This window comes from Lissotriton vulgaris, chromosome 3_1, assembly GCF_964263255.1.
Source record: "Lissotriton vulgaris chromosome 3_1, aLisVul1.2, whole genome shotgun sequence".
In the NCBI taxonomy this organism is placed as follows: domain Eukaryota; kingdom Metazoa; phylum Chordata; class Amphibia; order Caudata; family Salamandridae; genus Lissotriton; species Lissotriton vulgaris.
The window spans coordinates 1,797,210,853-1,797,231,776 of record NC_141689.1 but is presented as its reverse complement, the minus strand read 5'-3'; the positions used below and the strand labels follow the sequence as shown (position 1 = coordinate 1,797,231,776).

The following is a 20,924-nucleotide window of genomic DNA, read 5'->3' as shown; positions in this document are numbered from 1 at the left end:
TGAATGTACCAGTTAAATGATAAATTAAAACATAATTAGCACCTTATTCTGATCGTAACCCAAATTAATGAAATGTCTCAAATCAAACAGAGTAATGCAGTTTATGTGTATCAAGCCATTAAAGGTTCATTTAGCATTTTCTCTGTTTGTAGGAAGAAAGACTCGAGGTGCAGGTCCTTAGTTAAAAAGAAAAATCAAGCATATGTTCTTTAATGCGCAGCTTGAGAAATGTAGCTTTGGGAGATTTTAATTCTAGTTCCAATGGTGGAAGCAGTCTTTTATTCCCAATGTTGCTTTTCTCCCAAATTTGAATTGGCTGGTATTAGCTACTTAAAAAGTTAACATGATTGTGTTTTCTACTCTGTAAAAATGAGATGGACCACTATAATTTACAAAACTTCATCAAGATGAAAGCATGGCCACCTATGGGCTTCATTCTCTAGGTGCTTCCCCTTCTTCTGTTTCTGGGATGTGGTGTGCTATCTGCAGCACTATCTGGGATCTCTGCATTCACTACTGGGGTACCCAACTGGTAGACACAGATTCGGCGGTCCTGTTTTGGTGCAGTGGTGTAGTGATGTTCGGTAGTTGTCAAGCGGGTGATCTCAGGTAAAAGGCTTACAGGTAGATTCATCAATGTCCCGATTTGCGAGTCCTTAATAGCGATTATTAAGGAATGTAGAAATCGCTAAATAAATAGCGATTCCTACAGCCTCCTTATTTGCGATTAGCAAATTGCTAATCGCAAATAAGGAATAACTCCCCATTCATTCCTATGGGCCTAAAGGCCCATAGGAATGAAAGGCCCATAGGAATGAATGGGGAGTCATTCCTTATTTGTGATTAGCAATTTGCTAATCGCAAATAAGGATGCGATTTCAAGGGTGCCAGGGGTGTCCAAAGGACACCATGTAGCACCCCATAAATGTACTCTACATTGGTGTTGCGCCCACACATGTCCAAAGGACATGTGCGTGTGTAACATGCGACTTAGAAAAATGCATTTAAATGCAGTTTTCTAAGATTTTGCTATTTACCACAAGGTTTGACCTCGCGGTAAATAGCGGCCCAAAATTGTGATTTCGCAATTTTAAAATGGTTCATGAATTGCATTTAAGGAATCTCAAATAGAGATTCCTTAAATGCAATTCCTCGCAAATGTGCGAATTCTTCAATAGCGAATTTTGCATTTGGGATGATGAATCCCAAATGCAAAAAATGTGCTCGCAAAGGGCCAGATTCTCAGAATCTGGCCCTTTGCGAGCGCAATTAAGCTTGATGAATCTGGCCGTTAGTCACAATGCAAAAATTTAGCTCCTCAAGGGCTGAATCGCTGGGCTTAGTGCAGCAGCAGCCACACTATAGCAAATTGGGGTAGTAGTTGGAGTTCAATTCAAGTAATAACCATGAGGGCAAGGCTATAGGCGAAGAGAGCTCCACGAGGCTGGATAGTCAAGTCAAAGATACTTTTATTGATTCTTTAAAATTCGTAAAAGGATGGCAAACCATCATAAAACACAGAAAATCAAATGAACATATATATATTTTTTTTTTAAACATAGGAGAGGAGAAAAAACCTTGGAGTCATTACCACAGTTAAAAGGTTAACAAGTAGGGCAGTATATTTATGAAAAGTCAGCAGGCAGGTTGTTTATTGGCTGCTTAGCTTAGTTGAATTTTTCCAGTTCCTTTGCTGCTATTCTCCAGAATTTTATGGCATTACAGGAGAGGGGGATAGATAGCCCTCCGAGACACCTGATGACTGCAGTTCTACATGTTCTTATCTGTTCATTCCTTAAAATCTCCCAAAGAATGGATTTACGGGTTTTCAGTAAAAAGGGACATATGCATAGTAAATGTAGTAGTGACTCCTCACCTTGACAACAGAGGCGGCATTCCTTAGAAGGCCATATAAATTTCCACTTTGGTGTCAAATCCTTTGTGAGGAATGATCCCATTCGTAGCAACATAAGGTAATACTTTTTGTGGTAGGAAAAGTGTTCAGTCAAATACTGTTGCGGTTTTAGCCTCTGGTAGGCTGTATCACAGCCCAGGCATAATGTTTTTTTGCAAAAATCATTTTATCGGTTAACAAAGAGATCCGCTTGGTTGTGGCGTTCACCACGCTTTTGAATCCAGAATACGTTACTGGTGTAGACCAGGCCACCTCTAGCTGTAATGCCGACAAATATTCCTTCAGGATTGTTGTGGTCGAGTTAGCTTGTCTTCCTTGATTTTCAATCTCAACCCAACAGCGGTGAGCTATAGTATGATCTTCTGCCTCCTTCATCCTCCAATAGAACTTTACTAGTGCGCCTTGTCTGGCCATAATCTGTTTTTTTAGTCCAAATTGTAAACGGATTTGTTCTTGTGAGGTGTGTAACAGTAATAGAAACAGTCTCTTGAAGAATATGGATTGAGCTGTATTTATTATTGTGGCATCTTTGGTATTCAGGATTTCAGAGCCATACGAGATGGAGGGCAGAAGTTTTGTGGCGATCACTTTTAACAGATGACCGGTAGAGCAGCCTATAAGCTTTTTCTTCAGAGTTTTGAAAGCAAATAACAGTTGTTTTGCTTTTATGCGTCCTTGCTCCATCTGTTGCTTAAAGTTAAGTTTGCAATCAAGCAGAGAGCCTAGATATTTATAGGAATCTACACAGCCCAGTGGTTGTTCACCCAATTTCCAGGAAAAGGTACGCCTTTGCAATGTTTTATTGTGTTTGGAGAAACGCATGACTTTTGTCTTTTGGTGATTGATCGTAAATTGGTTTGAAGTGATGTAGTTTCCTAATCCCGTAATCAATTTCTGCAGGCCAACTAGTGTTTGTGCTAGCAGCACAATATCATCTGCATATTGGAGGCACGGTGTCGGTATTTTACCCAATTTTGGGGGGTCACCTGGGATTGTCTGAAGGCACTTGTCGAGATCTGACGAGTAAATGTTAAACAGACAAGGCGCTAAAACACAGCCTTGTTTGAGTCCATCTAAAGTTGGAATCTTACAGGTTATGCTGGACCCGTCTCCTTTCTTGATTTGGACCCACATGTGGGAGTACAGATTGATAATGACATCCAGAAGTCTGGATGGGACCCCCCCCAAGCTTGCATTTTTACCCATAAAGAGGCTCTTTAAGGTCTATGAAACAGGCATACAAGGGCCTTGATTTTGCGATGGCTTGGTTAGCTAAAAGAGTAACCGCAGAGATGTTCGTAAGGGTGCCCATCCCAGCCGGGAATCCAGTTTGCGTTGGAGGAATAAGGTTTGTAAGACTGATCCAAGCCTGTAGCTCTACCAAGAGATTAGATGCGTATATTTTTGCCTCCACATCTATCAGCGCAATCAACCTGTAGTTGGAGGGAAACGAACGGGAACCCGACTTGTAGATTGGATTGAGGATGCTTCCTCTCCAGGACTCTGGGATCAAGCTGTCAGCTGTAACTTTGGAAAAAAGAGAAGTCAGGACTTGAGACCAGAATGGGGGATCTTTCCGAAACAGGACATTTGGTAGACTGTTCGGGCCTGGGGCTCCCTCAGATTTTAAATTTGTTATGATTTTTAAAACTTGAATTTCTGAAACAGCTCTGAATCCTCAGAGAATTTGTAGTTTGTGGGATCGTTGGCTTTACCTTGACCTCCGGCATCCTGCCCTGTGGGTAATCCGCAATTTGGAGCTGATTGGGATCTATTTTCATTATATAGGAGTTCAATGTGAGCTCTCCATGTGGACTCCAATATATCTGAATTGTGATGTCGATTCCGTACGTTAGTTAGTTGGTTAATTTGTTCCCAAAAGAGCCTAAGAGTCCCCTAATTTGCATGCATATAGTAGTTTTGCCCAAATATGTTCTTGGTACTCTTTTTTGGTAGATTTTATGTCCCTTTTTAGCTTTTTTCTTGTTTTAGAGATTAAAAGCAGGAGTTCCTGGTGGCATTCTGTTCCCCGAGATCGTAGTTGTCTGAGGTATTTATTTAGTTGTTGTTTTTGTTTCCTCAGGCTATTGTTGCACCATGCTGCCCCTTTCACGTTCCCTGCAATATGAGCGTGGGCGTTTTTAGAGACTTTTTTGTTAATTTCATAAATAAAAGACTCCCAAGCATTTATGGTCAATGTTTCGGAGTTGAGTCTTTCCAAAAGGCTGGTGTAGGTGCTTGTGATGGCCTCAATGTTATCCTTATTCCAGCGGATGTGTTTTAGGTTATAACATTGTGTTAAAGAAGATAGGGCCTTTGCTTTCTCTGGGGTTGAGAAAGATTTTAATAAAGTAAAAGTTTGTGGCTGGTGATCACTTTGCGCATTTCTTACCAGCTGTATCCCATTGGTTAATGGCTGGTGTGGCCTCCGTTTTACCATTGCATCTAGTATATTGTAAATTCATGTTGAAATCGCCCGACAGGATGGTTTTAGCATCTGGATAGGCAAGTTTTAGTGTTCTTAATGACGTAATTAATTGTTCAGTTCGTGCTTTCTTTAATTTGGATGCGGGATGAAAATAAATATTAAGTATGAGCAGGGTCTGGAACTCCGAGATTACTATTTCCGCGCACAACATCCTTGAACAGTCTAAATCTATGATCGAAGCGTGCCATGGAATTTCTGTTGAAATAAAAATAGAGAGACCCCCTTTTGCTCTTCCATATTTGGTAGCTCTTTTAGCCGGGTTCAGGAATTCCTTAAAACCAGTTACTGGAGATGAGGTTATCTGCCAGGATTCTTGGAAGAGAATAATTTTGTATTGTGTAATAAAGGCCATGAAGTCGGGGTCTTCTAATTTTGAGTAGAGGCCATGCACGTTCCAGGAACAGATGTTACAACGTTGGTGTGAGACTGGAGCTATTGGTGAGGTGGTTCATGCAATTCCTGAGGGTGTGCCTTCTATGTTTGAGACCCAAGGGCACGAAAGCTTGCCTGCTTCAGGATGGTCAAAAGTAATGGTGATTTTCCTGGCCGAGTGCAATGTATCCCTTGTTTGACTGTGATGATCTGGGCCTTTTGCCCCTTTTAAAAGACTGACAATAATGGGAGGCGATTGTAATGGACTTGGGTAACGAGGGGGACTATCTTTTTTAACTCGATTCCCCAATTGGCGAACGTAACCTTCTGCTGCCAAATCCGGTTGGTGTACATTTTGTTAATAAATGTAGCTATTGTAGCTTTCTGACCGGTGAAACTCAGATTTTGATTAAATTCGATACTTTCCATATCATTGGTGTTTATATGGCTTAGAGATGGAAGAGCTTGAAATAATTTAAGCAAGACACTTCTATTTAGAATGTCATGCGTTCCCCTTGAAGCATATAGTGGATTGAAAACCAATTTATTGTTAAGAGCTCCACGAGGCTGGATAGATTCTCCAGGAGGTCAGGGTGAATCAGGTTTGCTGCTGCACAAAAGCTTCAGAAGCAACCTAAATCTCTGGCCCAGTGCCTTCTTCAGATTGGCTTGGCTGCTGATCCCATTTATCCAGTGGTATTTCCAGCCAAACTGATTCTAAGTCTGAGGATATTTTGGGACAAGTACACTTTGCCAACCGCCAAGAGTACAGCACCTTGAGGATAGCAAGACAGCAGCAGCCTCCAGAGAATGTTCAATTGTAACTGGTCAGTTGGGCAGTTGCAGGAAAAAGGCCTCTTGTAGTTTGCTGTGTCCCTGTACTTAAAACAGGATGTCAGCATTATAACCCTTGAAGTCCACTTCTTTGTCCTTGGCAGAAGAGGGAGAGCAAGTTGTGTTCTAGGCTCATGTCACAGACCATGGGCCTAGTTCTCTTCTGTTGTTCCACAGGTATAGAAAGTGTTCTGAGGAAGCTACTGTGGGTGTCACATTTATGCATGACACCAGCCTGTGGGTGGGGGTGACTGCTGTGTCCTCTCTACCCAATGGGGTAAACGCTCTCATGGGTAACTGTAGGAAATGCCTGTTATTCCAATGATGACACCTATTTTTGTGAACGGATGCTGCTGTTTTTTTTTTACTTTGATCGCTGGGGCCCTGCTAACCAGGACCCAGTGCATGTGCTCTGACCCTAAAACTTGCTGAAATTGGCTATTCTCCTAGTTAACATATGTCATTTACCTGTGAGTCCCTAGTATGTAGTACCAAAGATAAACAGGACCTATAGGTTAAATGTAAATAGTGGACATCAGCACCCATTCTGCCACCAACGACAGTGTAATTTCAAACATGACGGCAGACTTACAATTCTACCCTGACTGTGCAGTTTTAAAACTTCTAATTCGACCTGTGAAAATAAACGCTTTGGACAGCCTACGTCTTCATTTTAAATATAAAACAGCCCACCCCCAAGTAAGACTGAAAGCTAAAAAAAACTATTTTGGGACTTCTAAAATATTTATTACAAGTACAATTCAATGGTGAATTCATATTTGTAACAAATATTTTATAAATGGTACTTTTGAAAAGTTACCTTTTATCGGCCTAAAAATCTCTGGAGATTTGCATGAGCTTCAACTGTCACCTGGAAGCTCAAGAGCCCCCGTGATGGGGTGAGAACTTCCTCCCAGAGCAGCGGCAAAGGGACAAGTGGTAGGCCACAAATCATGTTTATCCTGCTACTTTAGTGAAGTGCAGAATGGGTGCTGTATTCCAATTGTGACATTTAGCTTATTTTTCCATAAACTAGTGACTTGTAGGTAAGTTAAATATGCCAGGTAGGGGCATGCCAATTTTATCATGGCTAAAGGGAGAGCATAAGCACTTTTCCGTTGGTTAACAGGGGCAAAGTGCACAGAGGGCAACAGTCAGCAAAAACAATCAAGGAAAGCTGGGGGTACATCTAAAAAAGATGGTAAACTTCAACACACACCCAGGCCAATTCTCTGGCTCGTTGCTGTCCAAAACAGGCAACCTACTCCTTGTGGTGCTGACATGCACAGGTTAACTTTCTGTAGGCAATACAGCACCGTGGCCTGTAGTGGGAGTACTGGCTGGGCGGTGATGTGGGGAGGGGGAGGGGCTGGGTGGGGGGTAGTAATGTATGGATTACGGAGTTTAACAGGTAAATAAACATAAAAATAAATCAAACGAATTTCGTTGCGTGCACTGCATCCCCAAATGCGATGCAGTACGCGCAACAAAATTCATTACAACCGACACGAGAGCAGCATGACTGGAACCCCGATCTCTGCCGCGGACTGCAGCGATTAACTCCCGGCAGGACCCCGTGTGGCAATTTGGTCGTGATGTTAACTAAAGATACATTTAAGTGCTGAAAGCATCACGGTAAACAGCTTCTACCAACAAATCAAGAAGAAAGACCAGTCATAACCAGCTGAGTATATCCAGCCCCAATTCAATACCTGTTCTCCACCTCATATCTAATTGTTGACTGAACCAAGACAGTGAACAAAATCTCCAATTCAAACATCTCCAATTTAAGCATCTCGCATGCCCATTAGTGGGGACTCTTAGAGACAGATTTCAGGAAGCTCATCTAGTCCTGATGATGATCTAAAATCATTAAAGATCGAAACACCGTCGACCCACCCAAGGAAATTCTCCCACTCCATTGTACATAGCTCTGTGGGTTATACCTTGTTTTTATCTGACATTTTTGTATATTCTCACTTTGTTCACTTATGTCACATTATGCACCCTGTCACTCATGTGAGCACCTGAAACGTAACTCAACATATTGAAAATATGGAATAAATATTTTTTCTCATGTTACCCTACATGTTATGCTCCAAAGATTAATTTAAGATAAAGAATTTCTGTTACTCTGGACCTATTTAGGCCACCATTGAAGAGTTGTCTACCCTAATATACTATATAACCCCTGGTTCACTTTATGGGGTACCCTTGTTTTCTTAAACTACAAACATTTGAGCAGCACCATTGGACTTGTTGATGATATAGAAATAAACAAGTATGTATCAAAGTGCTAAGGTCAACGACGTTTCGATCACTAACAAATAATGGAATCGCCTTCAGGACACAACAGGTGACGCCTGAGGAAAAATGCCTACTGAAAGGAAACAGAGGATAAAAGAAAAAGTGAGCAAAAAAGAAAAGAAAGAAATGTTTTGTTATATGGAATTTACAGAGGCAAATTAATACATACTTGTACATTTCTATATCATAAATATGTGCAATGTTGCTACTCTCATGTTTGTGGCCTAATTATCAATTGTATTGCGGCCACTGTTTACAAATGCCTGAGTTTAGTAACTCACTCTTTCGTTGAATGCTGTCCCACTTTCGTGTCTTCCTTGTTTGTTCAATAAATTATATACAATCCATTGGTATATATATATAAATATAAACAACATTGTATCCCTGGTTTAATTACATGTCCTAATTTATGTTGTGACGGTCCTTCTGTTGCTTTATAAATACTTGCACCCCAGGTCCCTTCCAGACCACTTGGGTTTCCTTGCCTCGTTAATATACCCACATTACTAGTATACAATAATACAAACAGTGATAACAGATTTCTTTAAACATAGAAGATGTCTGCTGCGTTCATCGTCTTTAAGAATAGGAGAACAGTGACGGGATCTTGCAGGAGGGGGCGGGGTTAACAGAGGCTGCCAACTTTGTACAAGCCACTAAAGAAAACCTGACCTGGAAGAATATGCTTAAAGAAAAAGGGGTGACCCTGTGTCCCTCAGAAACTGGGTATTTAATAGTTAAGCAAGACCGTGGTTCTGTTGGGTAAGACAGGTTATTTAAACAATGCTTATTAATGCAATCTAACACAAATGCTCTCTGATACACACCAAATTTGAGAAATGAATGCTCAAAATACAAAGTCGTAGGATCAAAGGGTTATCTTGTGCAACTCATAACAAAATTTCTTCCAATTGTATCTGAATTACTTCATTCAAGGATAACATACAATGCATGATAAGACCGTCATAAAAAGTGCAATAATGTGACTTTTTGGTGAAAAGGTGCTCAATGAGTGTAACAATATATACAGTGTAAGGAAATTTGATATGTACAAATATATACAAGTTGTTTCATTGGCCAGGTAATGATTTTCAACCAAGGATTCCTAGGGTTCCTATGCGGATCCTGGTGGTTCTGGACCTATGAATGCGTCGAGGTTTCGACCCTCATGCGACCCAGTAGGTAGTCGTGGCGGCTCTTTCTCAAGAAAAGATATAGATGACAGTTTAGGCTTCAGGCCGGTGAACCTCAGCCTGAATTAGTGCGGCGCAATGGCCCGTCGTATCCGGCTTCGAGGAATCAATTGTGCCCGATTGGAGGTGCTTAGTCCCTCTCGCTAGCTGCATCCGTTCGTACGAAACGTCAACACATTCATAGGTCCAGAACCACCAGGATTCCAATAGGAACCCTAGGAATCCTTGGTTAAAAATCATTCATTCGACAACTTTATTTTGGTCACAACGGACCATAAAAGTACAGAATAAAATACATACAAGCACGACAATAAAATGGATAAATAACATAGAACAACAAAGACAATCACAATCATATATATACACCTGCTACACAAGAATAAAACCATTCCCTTGTATCACATCATAGAATCAGATTAAACCATACAGTATAGTTATCAAAGAAGTGGATTAGATTTCCTACAAATATTTAAGTCATCCAATTGGTTCGGTAAAAAGTTTCTAGGTTTGTGCCACATCCCATTTAAAAAACGGGAGACAGCAAAAACAATAGGGGTGTGCGTATCGTGTTTTAGTACTCTAAAGGCCGTGGAGCACTGTCTAAAGCCTATATTTCTACACATTAGTTTAATCCAGCGTTTACGTACCGACCGGTAAGTAGGACAGAAAAAGAGGTCATCAATCTCGTTTTCCAGATGGTGTTTACAAGCGGGTCACCCTGTATTTTTATTTATGTCCCATTTGCTGGTAAATGACCTAAGGGGAAGACTGCCCATCCTGAATTGGGTGTATAGTTTTCTTGCAAAAGCTCGATAAATGAGGTCTAGGAAGTCTTCCTTTTCATAATCCTCTTTTACTTGAAGGAACTGAGTTGTCAATCGACCAGCATTAGAACTCACATGAAGAGACATTCATTTATGATGTCTATAATGATTAGCCAGATCAGCCCTAGATGTTGCCGGGCACGCTACTTCTGGTGTTCCCCATAACTCCCGTAAACCAATCATACTACAATGTTCTTTAATATGGGATAGCCACGGGATTTTATTAGTTCTTATTTATGCCCAGACATCCCTGAATTCATTTTTGTAAGGAGCTAATTCAGGAACTGACCATAATCTTCCCCAGTATGTAAGTGGCCGTAAAGCCACCTCCTTCTGAATAGGGAGTAGCCCTAGGTCCAGCCGGAGAGATACTAGCGGGGTACTAACTGGAAGTCCTAACAGGTTCCTCATAAAGGTGTGCTCTACCCTTATGAGCCTAGTAGACCTATGGTCCCCCAAAGCTCCGCCCCGTAGATGGAGGCCGCTCTAACCTGTACTTTATAAATTTAAATAACAGGTGCCACAGACTTAAACTCAGATGATATATGCATCATCGATATTCCTCCCACCATTTGAGTTAGGTTTAGAGCAGCCTTTGCTACCTGAGTATCCCATTCCAGATGTTCTGCAAGGATAATGCCCAAATACTCAAAGGTTTTCACTCGCTCTAAAGGAATTCCATCCAATACTGGATTTGGGCGGGTCTGCCTGGGTAGATTGAAAATCATAAATTTGGTTTTGGCCAGATTTATCTCCAGGCCTCTCAGTGCACAGAAGTCGGCGAAGCCATCCAGGGTACTTTGGATACCCATTTATGTCTTGGACAACAACAAAGTGTTGTCCGCAAACATCAATGCAGGAACCCGACCTGTAACTAGCTTCGGGGCATCAATATCCTTAGCACCAAGTAGGTGGCCTATAAGCCCATTAATGTATAGACTAAAAATGGTGGGGGCCAGGACACACCCCTGGCGAACCCCCTTTTTTACCGGGAAGCGAGCTGACAATTCTCCATGCTTACCGCACCTAACTTGAACATAGATTTCAGAATGGAGCCTTATTAGAACGTCCAAGAGATATAATGGGATACCAAGATCTAGAAGTACACTTCACAATTTTTCCCTGGGGACCAGATCAAAAGCGGACCTCAGGTCAACAAAGATGAGGTAGTGGATGCCACCCTCCACACTCACTGTTTTCCAATACAAGACCTGAAGTCTGAATATCTGGTCAATAGTTGATGTACACAGTCTAAGGGGCTCAAGATCTCTTTTTCCTCAACCCAGTCCTGGACTCTTTCTAGGATAATTTGTCCCATTAACTTTTGAGTGATGTCTATCAGGCTTATAGGCCTGTAGTTGGACGGTAATAGGGGACATCCTTTTTTATAGACAGGAACTATCTCTGCACCATGCCAGGTACCTGGCGGTTCCATTCCCCTTAGAATGGTATTAAACAGAACGCAGAGATATGGGGCCCATATTTTTGGTTCTGCCCGAAAAAGGTCCCCCGGAAGCTTGTCAAGACCGGGTGCCTTATTTGGTAATAACTTGACAATAGCAGATTCAACTTCAACAGGGCTAATATCCTGCACCCCCCCCCCCCCCAATCAATACTAATGGAGGAGGCTAGAAGTTGAAGATGATAGATCTTCAGTGCCCGGATGTGCATACAGGGTTCCATAATGGGCGTCCCACACTGCTGGTGCTATATTAGGTTCTGTCGCTGATCTACCCTCCCTTCCCCCATCACTGACTATTGCCCAAAAGGATTTCGAATCCTTACACTGTAGGGCAAATCTAAGATTGTCCCATTTGTTAGCTTCCCACTCCTTCTTCTCAATTTGGATAACCCGCTTGTACTGCAGCCGAAGTTGCTTTATCCTGGGCTTATCCCTAATCTTTATAGCTTCCAACAGATCTTTTTGGCTTTACGACAGGTAGCGTTATACCAGGGATGAAGTGGGACCGTTTTTTCCTTGGCCCTTCCTTCCGGATAGAACACATTAAACAGCTTAGAGGTCAACTGATCGTGTATTTCTTACGGCCTAGTGTCCTGCCCTACATGAGTGTCCAGTGGCCCAACCTCAGCCATTTCTCTGAGGTACGGCACAACCTGCTGGTATATGTGTGCTAATTTATTTGGGCAATCTTGTATATGGGGTCATTTTACTCTACGCCTGTTGTTATGTAGCAAGAGAGGTTGTTGTATTAAATTGGGCACTACTACAGGTTTGGACAGGCCCCAGCTCCCTGATTTTAGTGTCATAGCTAGAGCGTTGTGATCACTATCTTTCCGCTGGTGTATCTGAAAATCCCGAACCCTATCCCATGAGCTAGATTCGGCCAGGATGTAATCTATAGACAAAGTTTGCCCTACTCTATTGAAGGTGGGTAGGCCAGGTCTATCCGATTTGAATCTCCCATTACAGGCCCTCAGAGAAAAAGAAAGGGCAAACAAATTTATTTGGAGGACCAGCAGCGTCCATGCTCTGACAGGTGGAATCAGGGGTTCTGGAATATGTCAATACTGGTTCTCATTATCTTGGTCATCCAGACTCTCATTGTTAAGGGGCTCAAACTGGCAATTAAAATCGCCCCCTATTATTAAGATAATTTCAGGGTCGAGAGCCAATATGTAACCTCTTAGTTGATCACTGACTCTGGACTCCTGCCCACTCTGCGTAGGCCTTGAATAAATATTAATTAGGGCAATTTGTGTGTTAGCTGGAAGGGATAGGAGGACACATTGCATGTCCTGGGAATTTGTTGACAGCTGTTCTGCTTTTGCACCCAGGTGCGCACCCACCCAGATGCTTAATCCCCCAGATAGTCTACCCCTACCCCTCGTTGTGGCTGGTATGCAAAAAGTGGCAAAAGCTCTCCATTGGTTGTTTTCCAGAGCCCACGTCTCCTGCATTAGACAAACATCATACTTTTCTACAAACAAACCCTAGTCTGGGCAAATTAGCTTGTTTTAATCCCAGCCAAGTTCCATGAGAGTATTTTAATGTCACCATTTGCCTCCCGAACTGTAGGATACTTTTGCGCCCTATTGCAATGGACTACCCCAGATAACAAGTCATCAATGTGCGTCCCCGCCATCCCAGAATTGGGCCCCTTCTCCCTCAATGCTCTATCTCGAACCCTTCCCTTGACCATAGTAGTACCCGTACTACTTCCACCCTCCTGTGTTACTAAAGTCAGGGCACCAAACAGCGTGCTGACATGCTCACTCCTATTGCCCCCCCCCCCCCAACAATACCTCTAGTTACCTCAGGTCTGCTCTCACCACCCTGGGAACTACGTTGGTTAATGGGGCGTTCAATACCTGGCAAGCCTTCCCTGGCATCTGAGGAGCCTGATTCCTCAGTATTGGCCAATGAAGACAAACTGCACCTTGACCGCCAGTCTACTTGGTCCAGGATTCTAAATCTGTTATTATGATGGAATGTGGCCAGTGCAGGGATATGGTTTTGGACTCCATTCCAGTTGATATGCCCTGTCTGGGCTTTATGTCCCAGAAAGTCCCCATCCCCCCAAGACTGCCCTCTTTTAGTGGGATCGGAATTAAAATTAGAAAAGACTGCCGGGTAGCAGTAGGTTAGGGGGAGAGATTGGATTTGCGTTGCTGCACAACCTGCAGCCCAGTTACAGATAGGCTCCACAGCCTATCTGTTTCTAAGATTAATTACAACACAATTGCCCTGAATATTTTTCACATGAGGCCCCACCCAGTCCACTCGTCGGGCGAAAAGTATTTAGCTAGATACCTGCTGAGGGGGAGGCCTATTATAGTTCAGCCAGGGAATACATTTGTTTTTAAGCTCACTATAAACCTCTCTTTTTCCCTGACTCAGAACAGGAACCCCTACTAGAACTACCACATATGATAGACTCAGGAGGAAGATATATATGTGGTAGTACATTCTTTGATACATCAGATGTCTTAATGATGCTTTCTGGAGGCTGAGATCTTTCTACCCCTCTGCCCCCCCCATTCTCCACTCTTCTGTACATTGCTAGGTCATTGAACATGACAGTGTCACTAGGTTGATTTGGTAGTTCAACAGATAGTATAATTGGGGCAGGCAATTCTACTACATTATTGGGGGCATGCGGGATTACATGGTGGCAAACTGCATTTGTTGGCCTAATTAGCTCCTCTAAATTTCTGGTACCACCTGCAGCCCGCAGACCACCATCTTCCTGTCCAGGGACAAACCGGGTTTCAAGATTTGAAAGTCTGGCTTCAATAGAGTTTAATCTATTATAAATAGGAAGAGAAGTGTCAGTAAATATAGTTTCTAATTTGGTCAAGAAGTCTTCCCCGAACTCGTTAAGGAAAGCATAAGCAGCACTTAGTGTAGTCTTAGGCCCGTGTACAGTGAGCTGGGGTGTATCGGGGCCAAGCGCTGTCCTTGTCAGTGTACAGAGTCTCCTTGCCCGAAGCGGGCAAGGAGTGAAGTACCGGCTCGGGGAGGGGAGGGGCTGATTGGTCCCAGGTGTCGTCAGGCAAGGGTGCCTGGACGATGTAGTCCTTGCTGCTCACTGCTCTCCCCAGGTTACAAGAACTGCTCAACAGAGTCTTTTTGCACGAAGCGGCACCTGGCCTCATGTTGCACGGTCTTCAACGCACAGGTTGAAAATCATTATCTGGCTAATGAAACAACTTGTAAATATTTGTACATATCAAATTTCCTTACACTGTATATATTGTTACTCTCATTGAGCACCTTTTCACCAAAAATTCACATTATTGCACTCTTTATGACGGTCTTATCATGCATTGTATGTTATCCTTGAATGAAGTAATTCGAATACAATTGGAAGAAATGTTGTTATGATTTGCACAATATAACCCTTTGATCCTACGACTCTGTATTTTGAGCATTCATTTCTCAAATTCGGTGTGTATCAGAAAGCATTTGTGTTAGATTGCAAAATAAGCATTGTTCAAATAACCTGTCTTACCCAACAGAACCACCGTCTTGCTGGAAGAATATGCTACAAGTGAAACAATGGCTGACCTTTGGCAAATCCTTCATCCAGACTGTCCCTCTAGTAAGAGCCTTTTCAGTCTTTGGAAAATGTATAGGCGCCCCATCCATCACCAACCCAATCAGCCCAATAAGACCCTCACATGCCCCTGGCAGATGTGAAGTCTGAAGATGCTCTGTACAAGGCTGCCAATTATGCTGCGAGGTATGCCTTTTCACGAACAAGAAACACACACTGAAACAAAGTAATCATTTGGATTCCTGTAGCAATATGTTGCCCCAAACAGAGTGCACGACTTTCACTAACTCCGAACATATTTTACAGGATATTTCTGTCATTGCTATGGCGTGAATTTACAAGTGACAGATTGTCATTGCTGAGGATTACCAGAGAACTGGAGAGGATAGAGAAAATATCCCCCGCCCGCCCCCAACAGTGGCATGCGGCAACAACAGTTAACATCACATAGCAGCAGATGTGACCTTTTCAGATAACAAACGCACACGCAGTACTGATACATAAACTGACAGCGTTGATACATTTAGTGGGAGGAGATGCAGCAACGCCCTATTTAGTTCATCAGTTACTCTTCGCTCATTGTTAATAATAGACTCATAATGCCTTAAGTATGAACAATCTACAATAAAAGGCCATGTGTATTCAGTACATACACGGGCATGTCCCAGCAAGCAGGGTTAAGCCATGAAAGGTACAGGCTGTGCACAGATTCACTGTCAGCCCTTCCGGTATACAGTATTGGCCTTTTACAGTCTGGGTTGCGTCATGGATTTCCCTCACGTCGTCAAACCATTCCCTGAACTGTAAACAAGGGGGCGGGAAAGCTGGAGGGAGCAATAGCAGGGTGTCTGTAGAATCTATGAACAGCACATCACAGAAATCAGCACAGTGCCCAGTAGGAAAAAAAAGCCAGGGGCTCCTGGAAACACTGGGCTCTTTCTTCCCTCCTAACCTACTGACAGAGGTAAACAGGGCTTTCATATTATTAGCCGACTCTGTGGTACCCATGTTATCCACCTAGAAACCATGAAAGGCCGAATTGGCTTTACTGCCTGCAAGTTAATCACACTTCGTTTAACACCTACAGCCATTTCTGATACGTTGGGATTTGGAGTTTCTGTTGTAATACTGGAAACACTGTTGAAAAGTGTAGGCTTCAAAGTGCTGTTTGGCCAATAGGTCAGGAATGGCAGGAAATGACCAACATGGTCTGGGTACCTTAGCAGCTATGTAAATATCACTGCGTTGCTACCACTTATACAAAACACCATACTTTCTAGCCCTCGGTTTTTCTGATATAAATCCTTTTTCTAAAGTTCATTCATCCAAGCAAAAGAATTAAAATGTCAAGCAAAAGTTCAACACGGGCACCATAGTGCCTCTACTGAGACGGAATATGGTGAAATCATAAAGCACTTCAAAGAGGATAAACATGCCCGATACTTAGATGCAAATGTGTCACATGAAAGATAACAATCATTACATTCTTCCTTTTGCAGACTACCTTTTTAAAACTTCACATGCAATTTCAGGAAACCTCACGTTTAGGAAAAAGATACAGAACGCGGGAATACTCGAATGGAAGGTGTATAGTTGCACAGAGGAGCGCTTCAAGACAAACACCGCTGCTAAAAACTATTGCAACAAAGACGGCTTCAATCTTTCCCCACATTCCTTGCCCAACACAGGTCAGAACATCATGAATACGTACCCTGATTTTGACAGCAGGAAAACGGGCGCACATTTTTTTTTCAAGCGTAGCAGAATTCGATTTCCCAAAAACACGAGAAATGAAAAGGGCAAGGAACCACAACTAACAAAAAAATGCCAACCTTTGAATAAGGAAAGCGCTCAGGCATTCGCCCATAAAGTTCTGTAATCAATAAACAGCCTGAGCATCGGCCAGCGGTCATTGCTAACTGTTTTGGCTCTGGCTGTCTGCGGGCAAAAAACAAATGCAGCCCTGCTGCAGCCACTCTGAAATAGCCAGACTTCTCTTCATGGCCCTTGATGGGGGGAGGGTGGGGCGGAAGGAAGGAAGGAATTTACGTTTTCTGAAAAAGGCGAGCCTGTGTGTTTCTGACTGCTTTTTTTGCTGCTGAGTGCATGCCAGGAGCAGGATGGATTTCGGTAGCGTGCACTGCTGGGGATATCAGTTTCTTGTTGATGCTCGTGTGGGAACACGTCTCTCTGCTGCCTGCCGGGCTCTCTAAATATCTGACGTGCAATCACAAAGCGAAAGTGCATTGCTACCAAGGGTATTATGAACTCACCTCTACTACTTCAGTGCTGCAGTGTCTGGCCCCGCTCTGCTCCGCCGGGTGCACCACAGAGATCTGCACAAATGTGTTCAGTTTCCGATCGCAGGCAGCAGTCACCAGGTCCCTGCACGCTGTGAATGTCACCAGCGGAAGGAGAGAGAGAGAGAGAGAGAAAGAAAAACTACTGAATAAACCAATACCAGGGAAACACTGTCACAGGATGAAGCAGACTAAGCTGTGGCTCTGTATGAAATCTCCAGGGATCGGAGCAGATTTAGTCCAGGAAATCCCTGTTGGAAGCACCTTTACAGAAATAGGAAGCCACATGCTGCACAGCTGAATTGAAATTTTATTTCCACTATTCACATTAGCAGCTCCTGCAGGTTTTCTCTGTCAGAGGCTTGTAGAAACTCTCAATGCATGTTCGATTAGACTTGAAAAGACATTTTTTGTTTGTCTAATAACTTTGGCGCCCTTCAACAAACCTATAGGAAACTTTCCCCCCATAAAACACGCCCATCCAAAAATTGAAATTTCACATTTTAACTGCTGTAGGATTCTTTGTTCATCCATACAGAAAAAAAAATTGTAATTAAAGTACAGTTTTAATCAAGAAAGTGCATTCTGCTTTGTTTGGTGTAAATTTGTTGAGTATTTTTTGAGAAATTAGTGTTGAAAAAGTGTTTTGTCTGGGCATTAAGAGGATACATTTTAAAGTTATCAGGACTATTAATTTACTGCGTACAGTGATTCAGGTTTGGCTGCTTCCACATTCCCAATAGAAAACAAGCATTTACAATGCAACGGTTTCGCCTTTGGAAAAGTTAGAGCTATTGGCATTGTAAATGACAAAATTTGTATTTATGTGTTGGTTTTGAAAACAGATAAATAAATGGCATTGTCATTTAAATTGCCGATAGCTTAATTTCTCGCAAATGTGAGACCTATTGTACCCTACGGACGAGCTCAGCAGACAGCAATTACTACCACATACACACACACACCCAGAGCCAGCCACACACACCCAGAGCGCCACACACACACACACACTCTGGAGCAGTCACACACACACACTCTGGAGCAGTCACACACACACACTCTGGATCACAAGCACCCCTCAGCGGTCCTTACAGAAAGTCTCCACTTTCTATTGCTTATTCGATCATCTAAGTTGCATTTGTTAAACTCGTTTTGTGAACGTCCTTAGCAATGTCATTCTCTTTTAATGAACTAAAAGTGCTTTGTTTATCTCAGGGTGGTCTAACAAATGTGGACTGATTGTACTGTTCCTAGTTTTCAGGCTTTTCTACTGCTTTACTACAATCAATCAATTTATTGAGTTCCTTTTATTTTGTTGTGGGTCTTCTGCCCCGATTTTTTTTAAAAAATGTTATCTTTCCTTTCAGACCTATCCATGGATATTTCTAAAGGCAGCAGCCTGGCTGAGGTTCATGAAGGCCTGCACTGAAGATAGATGCTGTTGGTGCAGGCTGGATGTGTTTCCTTGTAGTCTAGCTGTTCCTCTTGAATATGATTATGTTAAATTGAAATACAACAAAACTCTTTACAGCGCTTAAAAACGGCATGCTACATTTGGCGCTATATCTAACCGAATTTTGCTGTATCGCTGGCTGGGATACAATCTTGGTCTGTATAATGTGCCAATGACGTGCATTATAGCACACAGTGTGAGGAAGAAGCGCAAGCAGAAGCGGGTCTGTGGTGCATTAGGGTGAGATTTGACTCCAATTACTGTGCCTTCTCACTGATGTTCCCCATTTACACCGGTGTGAGCTGTGTGATACACTGCATGTCTGGGTACCACGGCGACAAGAGACACGAAGTGACAGGACAATAAAAGTGCACGCATACAGCACTGGATTTTTACTGTGCACACTTTTAATCCGTGTTTGTTTTAGGTTGGCATCCTTCCCAAGAGGAGGGGGCGCGGTTCCTCTGAAGGGGGTAGAGGTAAGTGCCTGTGACAGTTGGCTTTAGATGGAAAATACAGAAGCGCTGGCACATGTTTACTCCTGATAAGTGCTTGTACTCTTCCTAAAGTGTTTTTATAGCAGAACTGAGAAGCACATGTGCTCTCCTTTTCAAATTACTCAGTATTGGACCATTTAACCCTTTCCATGCTCATGACGAGCTCAGCTCGTCATGATGCACGGTTGAGCTGTGCTGGTGACGAGCTGAGCTCGTCATGAATCAATAGAAATAATGAAAAGGTAGCATAGGAGGGGAAAACACCTAGCAGCCAAGGTGTTAAAGAACTGCTAAAGCCACAACAAATCGCTAGTTTACGTGAGCGCATGTGTGCATTGTCAATCTAAATAAATGCGGAAAAATACTAGCTATAGCATCGCCTTTTACTTGTGGCAAAAATAAATGTGGATAAATACAGAAAAAATGCCCCAAAAATAAATATGGATAAATACAGACGGAAATGGCAAAAAAATAAATACCATAAAACCAGGAGCCCTAATTATAAGCTATAGTGTCTTGAGCAGGCGCGCAACACCCATTGGGCTCACGGGGCTTCAGCCCCCCCCCTGGCCGTCTAGCCAGGCAGAGAAAGCTTCGCGGGCTGCGAGCATCTTATTGCAGCCGCACCCGAGTACTTAACAGGTCTTTAAAAGACCATTTCTTTGCAAATGAGGCTTTTGTTGTGTTTGACCCCTTCTACAGCCACTCTAAGGTGGAAGAATTAGCCCCTCCGAAATAATTTTCAGCCCCCCCCCCGAAATTTGGCTCTAGTTGCCCGCCTGGTCTTGAGTGAGATGCATGCCCGATCCAAAAAGGAGAAAACTAAGGTAAATACAGGGGGTAAAAAAACGTGAAAGTGAGAAAGAAGGGTTTAAAAAGATCCATCAAGAGCTAGAGGCAAGCAGTGCATGATTGTGGATACAAGAGGCACGAGGGGGAATCAAGACAAGACAGCCTTGGTATTTAGCAACCCAGGAGTGTTCTGAGAAAATCTTTTTGCTTAGGTCTTATTCTTTTCAGAGAGTTGAGCAGTGTCACCCTCAAGCTCTACGAGATGCAGATACAACAAGAGAACATGTGGGTTGAAGACTTTCTGCTGTTCCGTTCTAGCCAAAAACCACCGGAGCGAGTTACAGCAAATGACCTTCCAAGCTGTCCATGCGACAGTCCAGGTTTTTTTATTTTTATTCTGAGACTAGTCCTCTTGTTGATTCAGTCATTAAACCCAGCTTACAGTACGAAAATGCATAAATACTCCTGCACTGGAGCAGCTAGTCACGTATGCACCTGCGAATATAGCAATTATATGGAAATTGGACGGATGAATATATTAGTTCTATCAAGTTCTGGACCGATGAGGCCTTAAAATGCATCCATGCAAAGCTGCCAAGTGGTCAACTTAAATTTTATTGTAAGCTACACTGTGTCATAGTCATTTCATAGTGGCCAGGCTTCTGATGCACGCATAATCTGCTGTCCCAACTCCGGTGATTTGCATTGTGGGACTTCAGTGTGTCACAGCCCATAAAATATGTACCCCAAAGTATCAAAATGTGTAATAAGTATGCAATAAGTATGTAATAAGCATACGATACAGCTTGGACGTAGGAAATTCAAAAGTTCTCCATTCCGTCCCTAATTAGTTATACTCAGGAATAGTAAGTAAAAAGTACAAGACCCAGAATGCTCTACACAACACCACAACGGGCTGATGCACAGGACA

The 20,924-nt window shown here is 42.7% G+C and overlaps 1 protein-coding gene across 1 annotated transcript in view; it reads right to left on the bottom strand.

The window, feature by feature from the left end:
* INPP4B (inositol polyphosphate-4-phosphatase type II B) overlaps positions 1-20,924 on the bottom strand; it is a 2,612,828-nt gene that overhangs the window by 2,095,498 nt on the left and 496,406 nt on the right. The window contains exon 3 of the mRNA XM_086962227.1: positions 17,225-17,343. Coding sequence (XP_086818353.1) covers positions 17,225-17,343 — 119 coding nt within the window. The remainder of the gene's footprint in view (positions 1-17,224; positions 17,344-20,924) is intronic.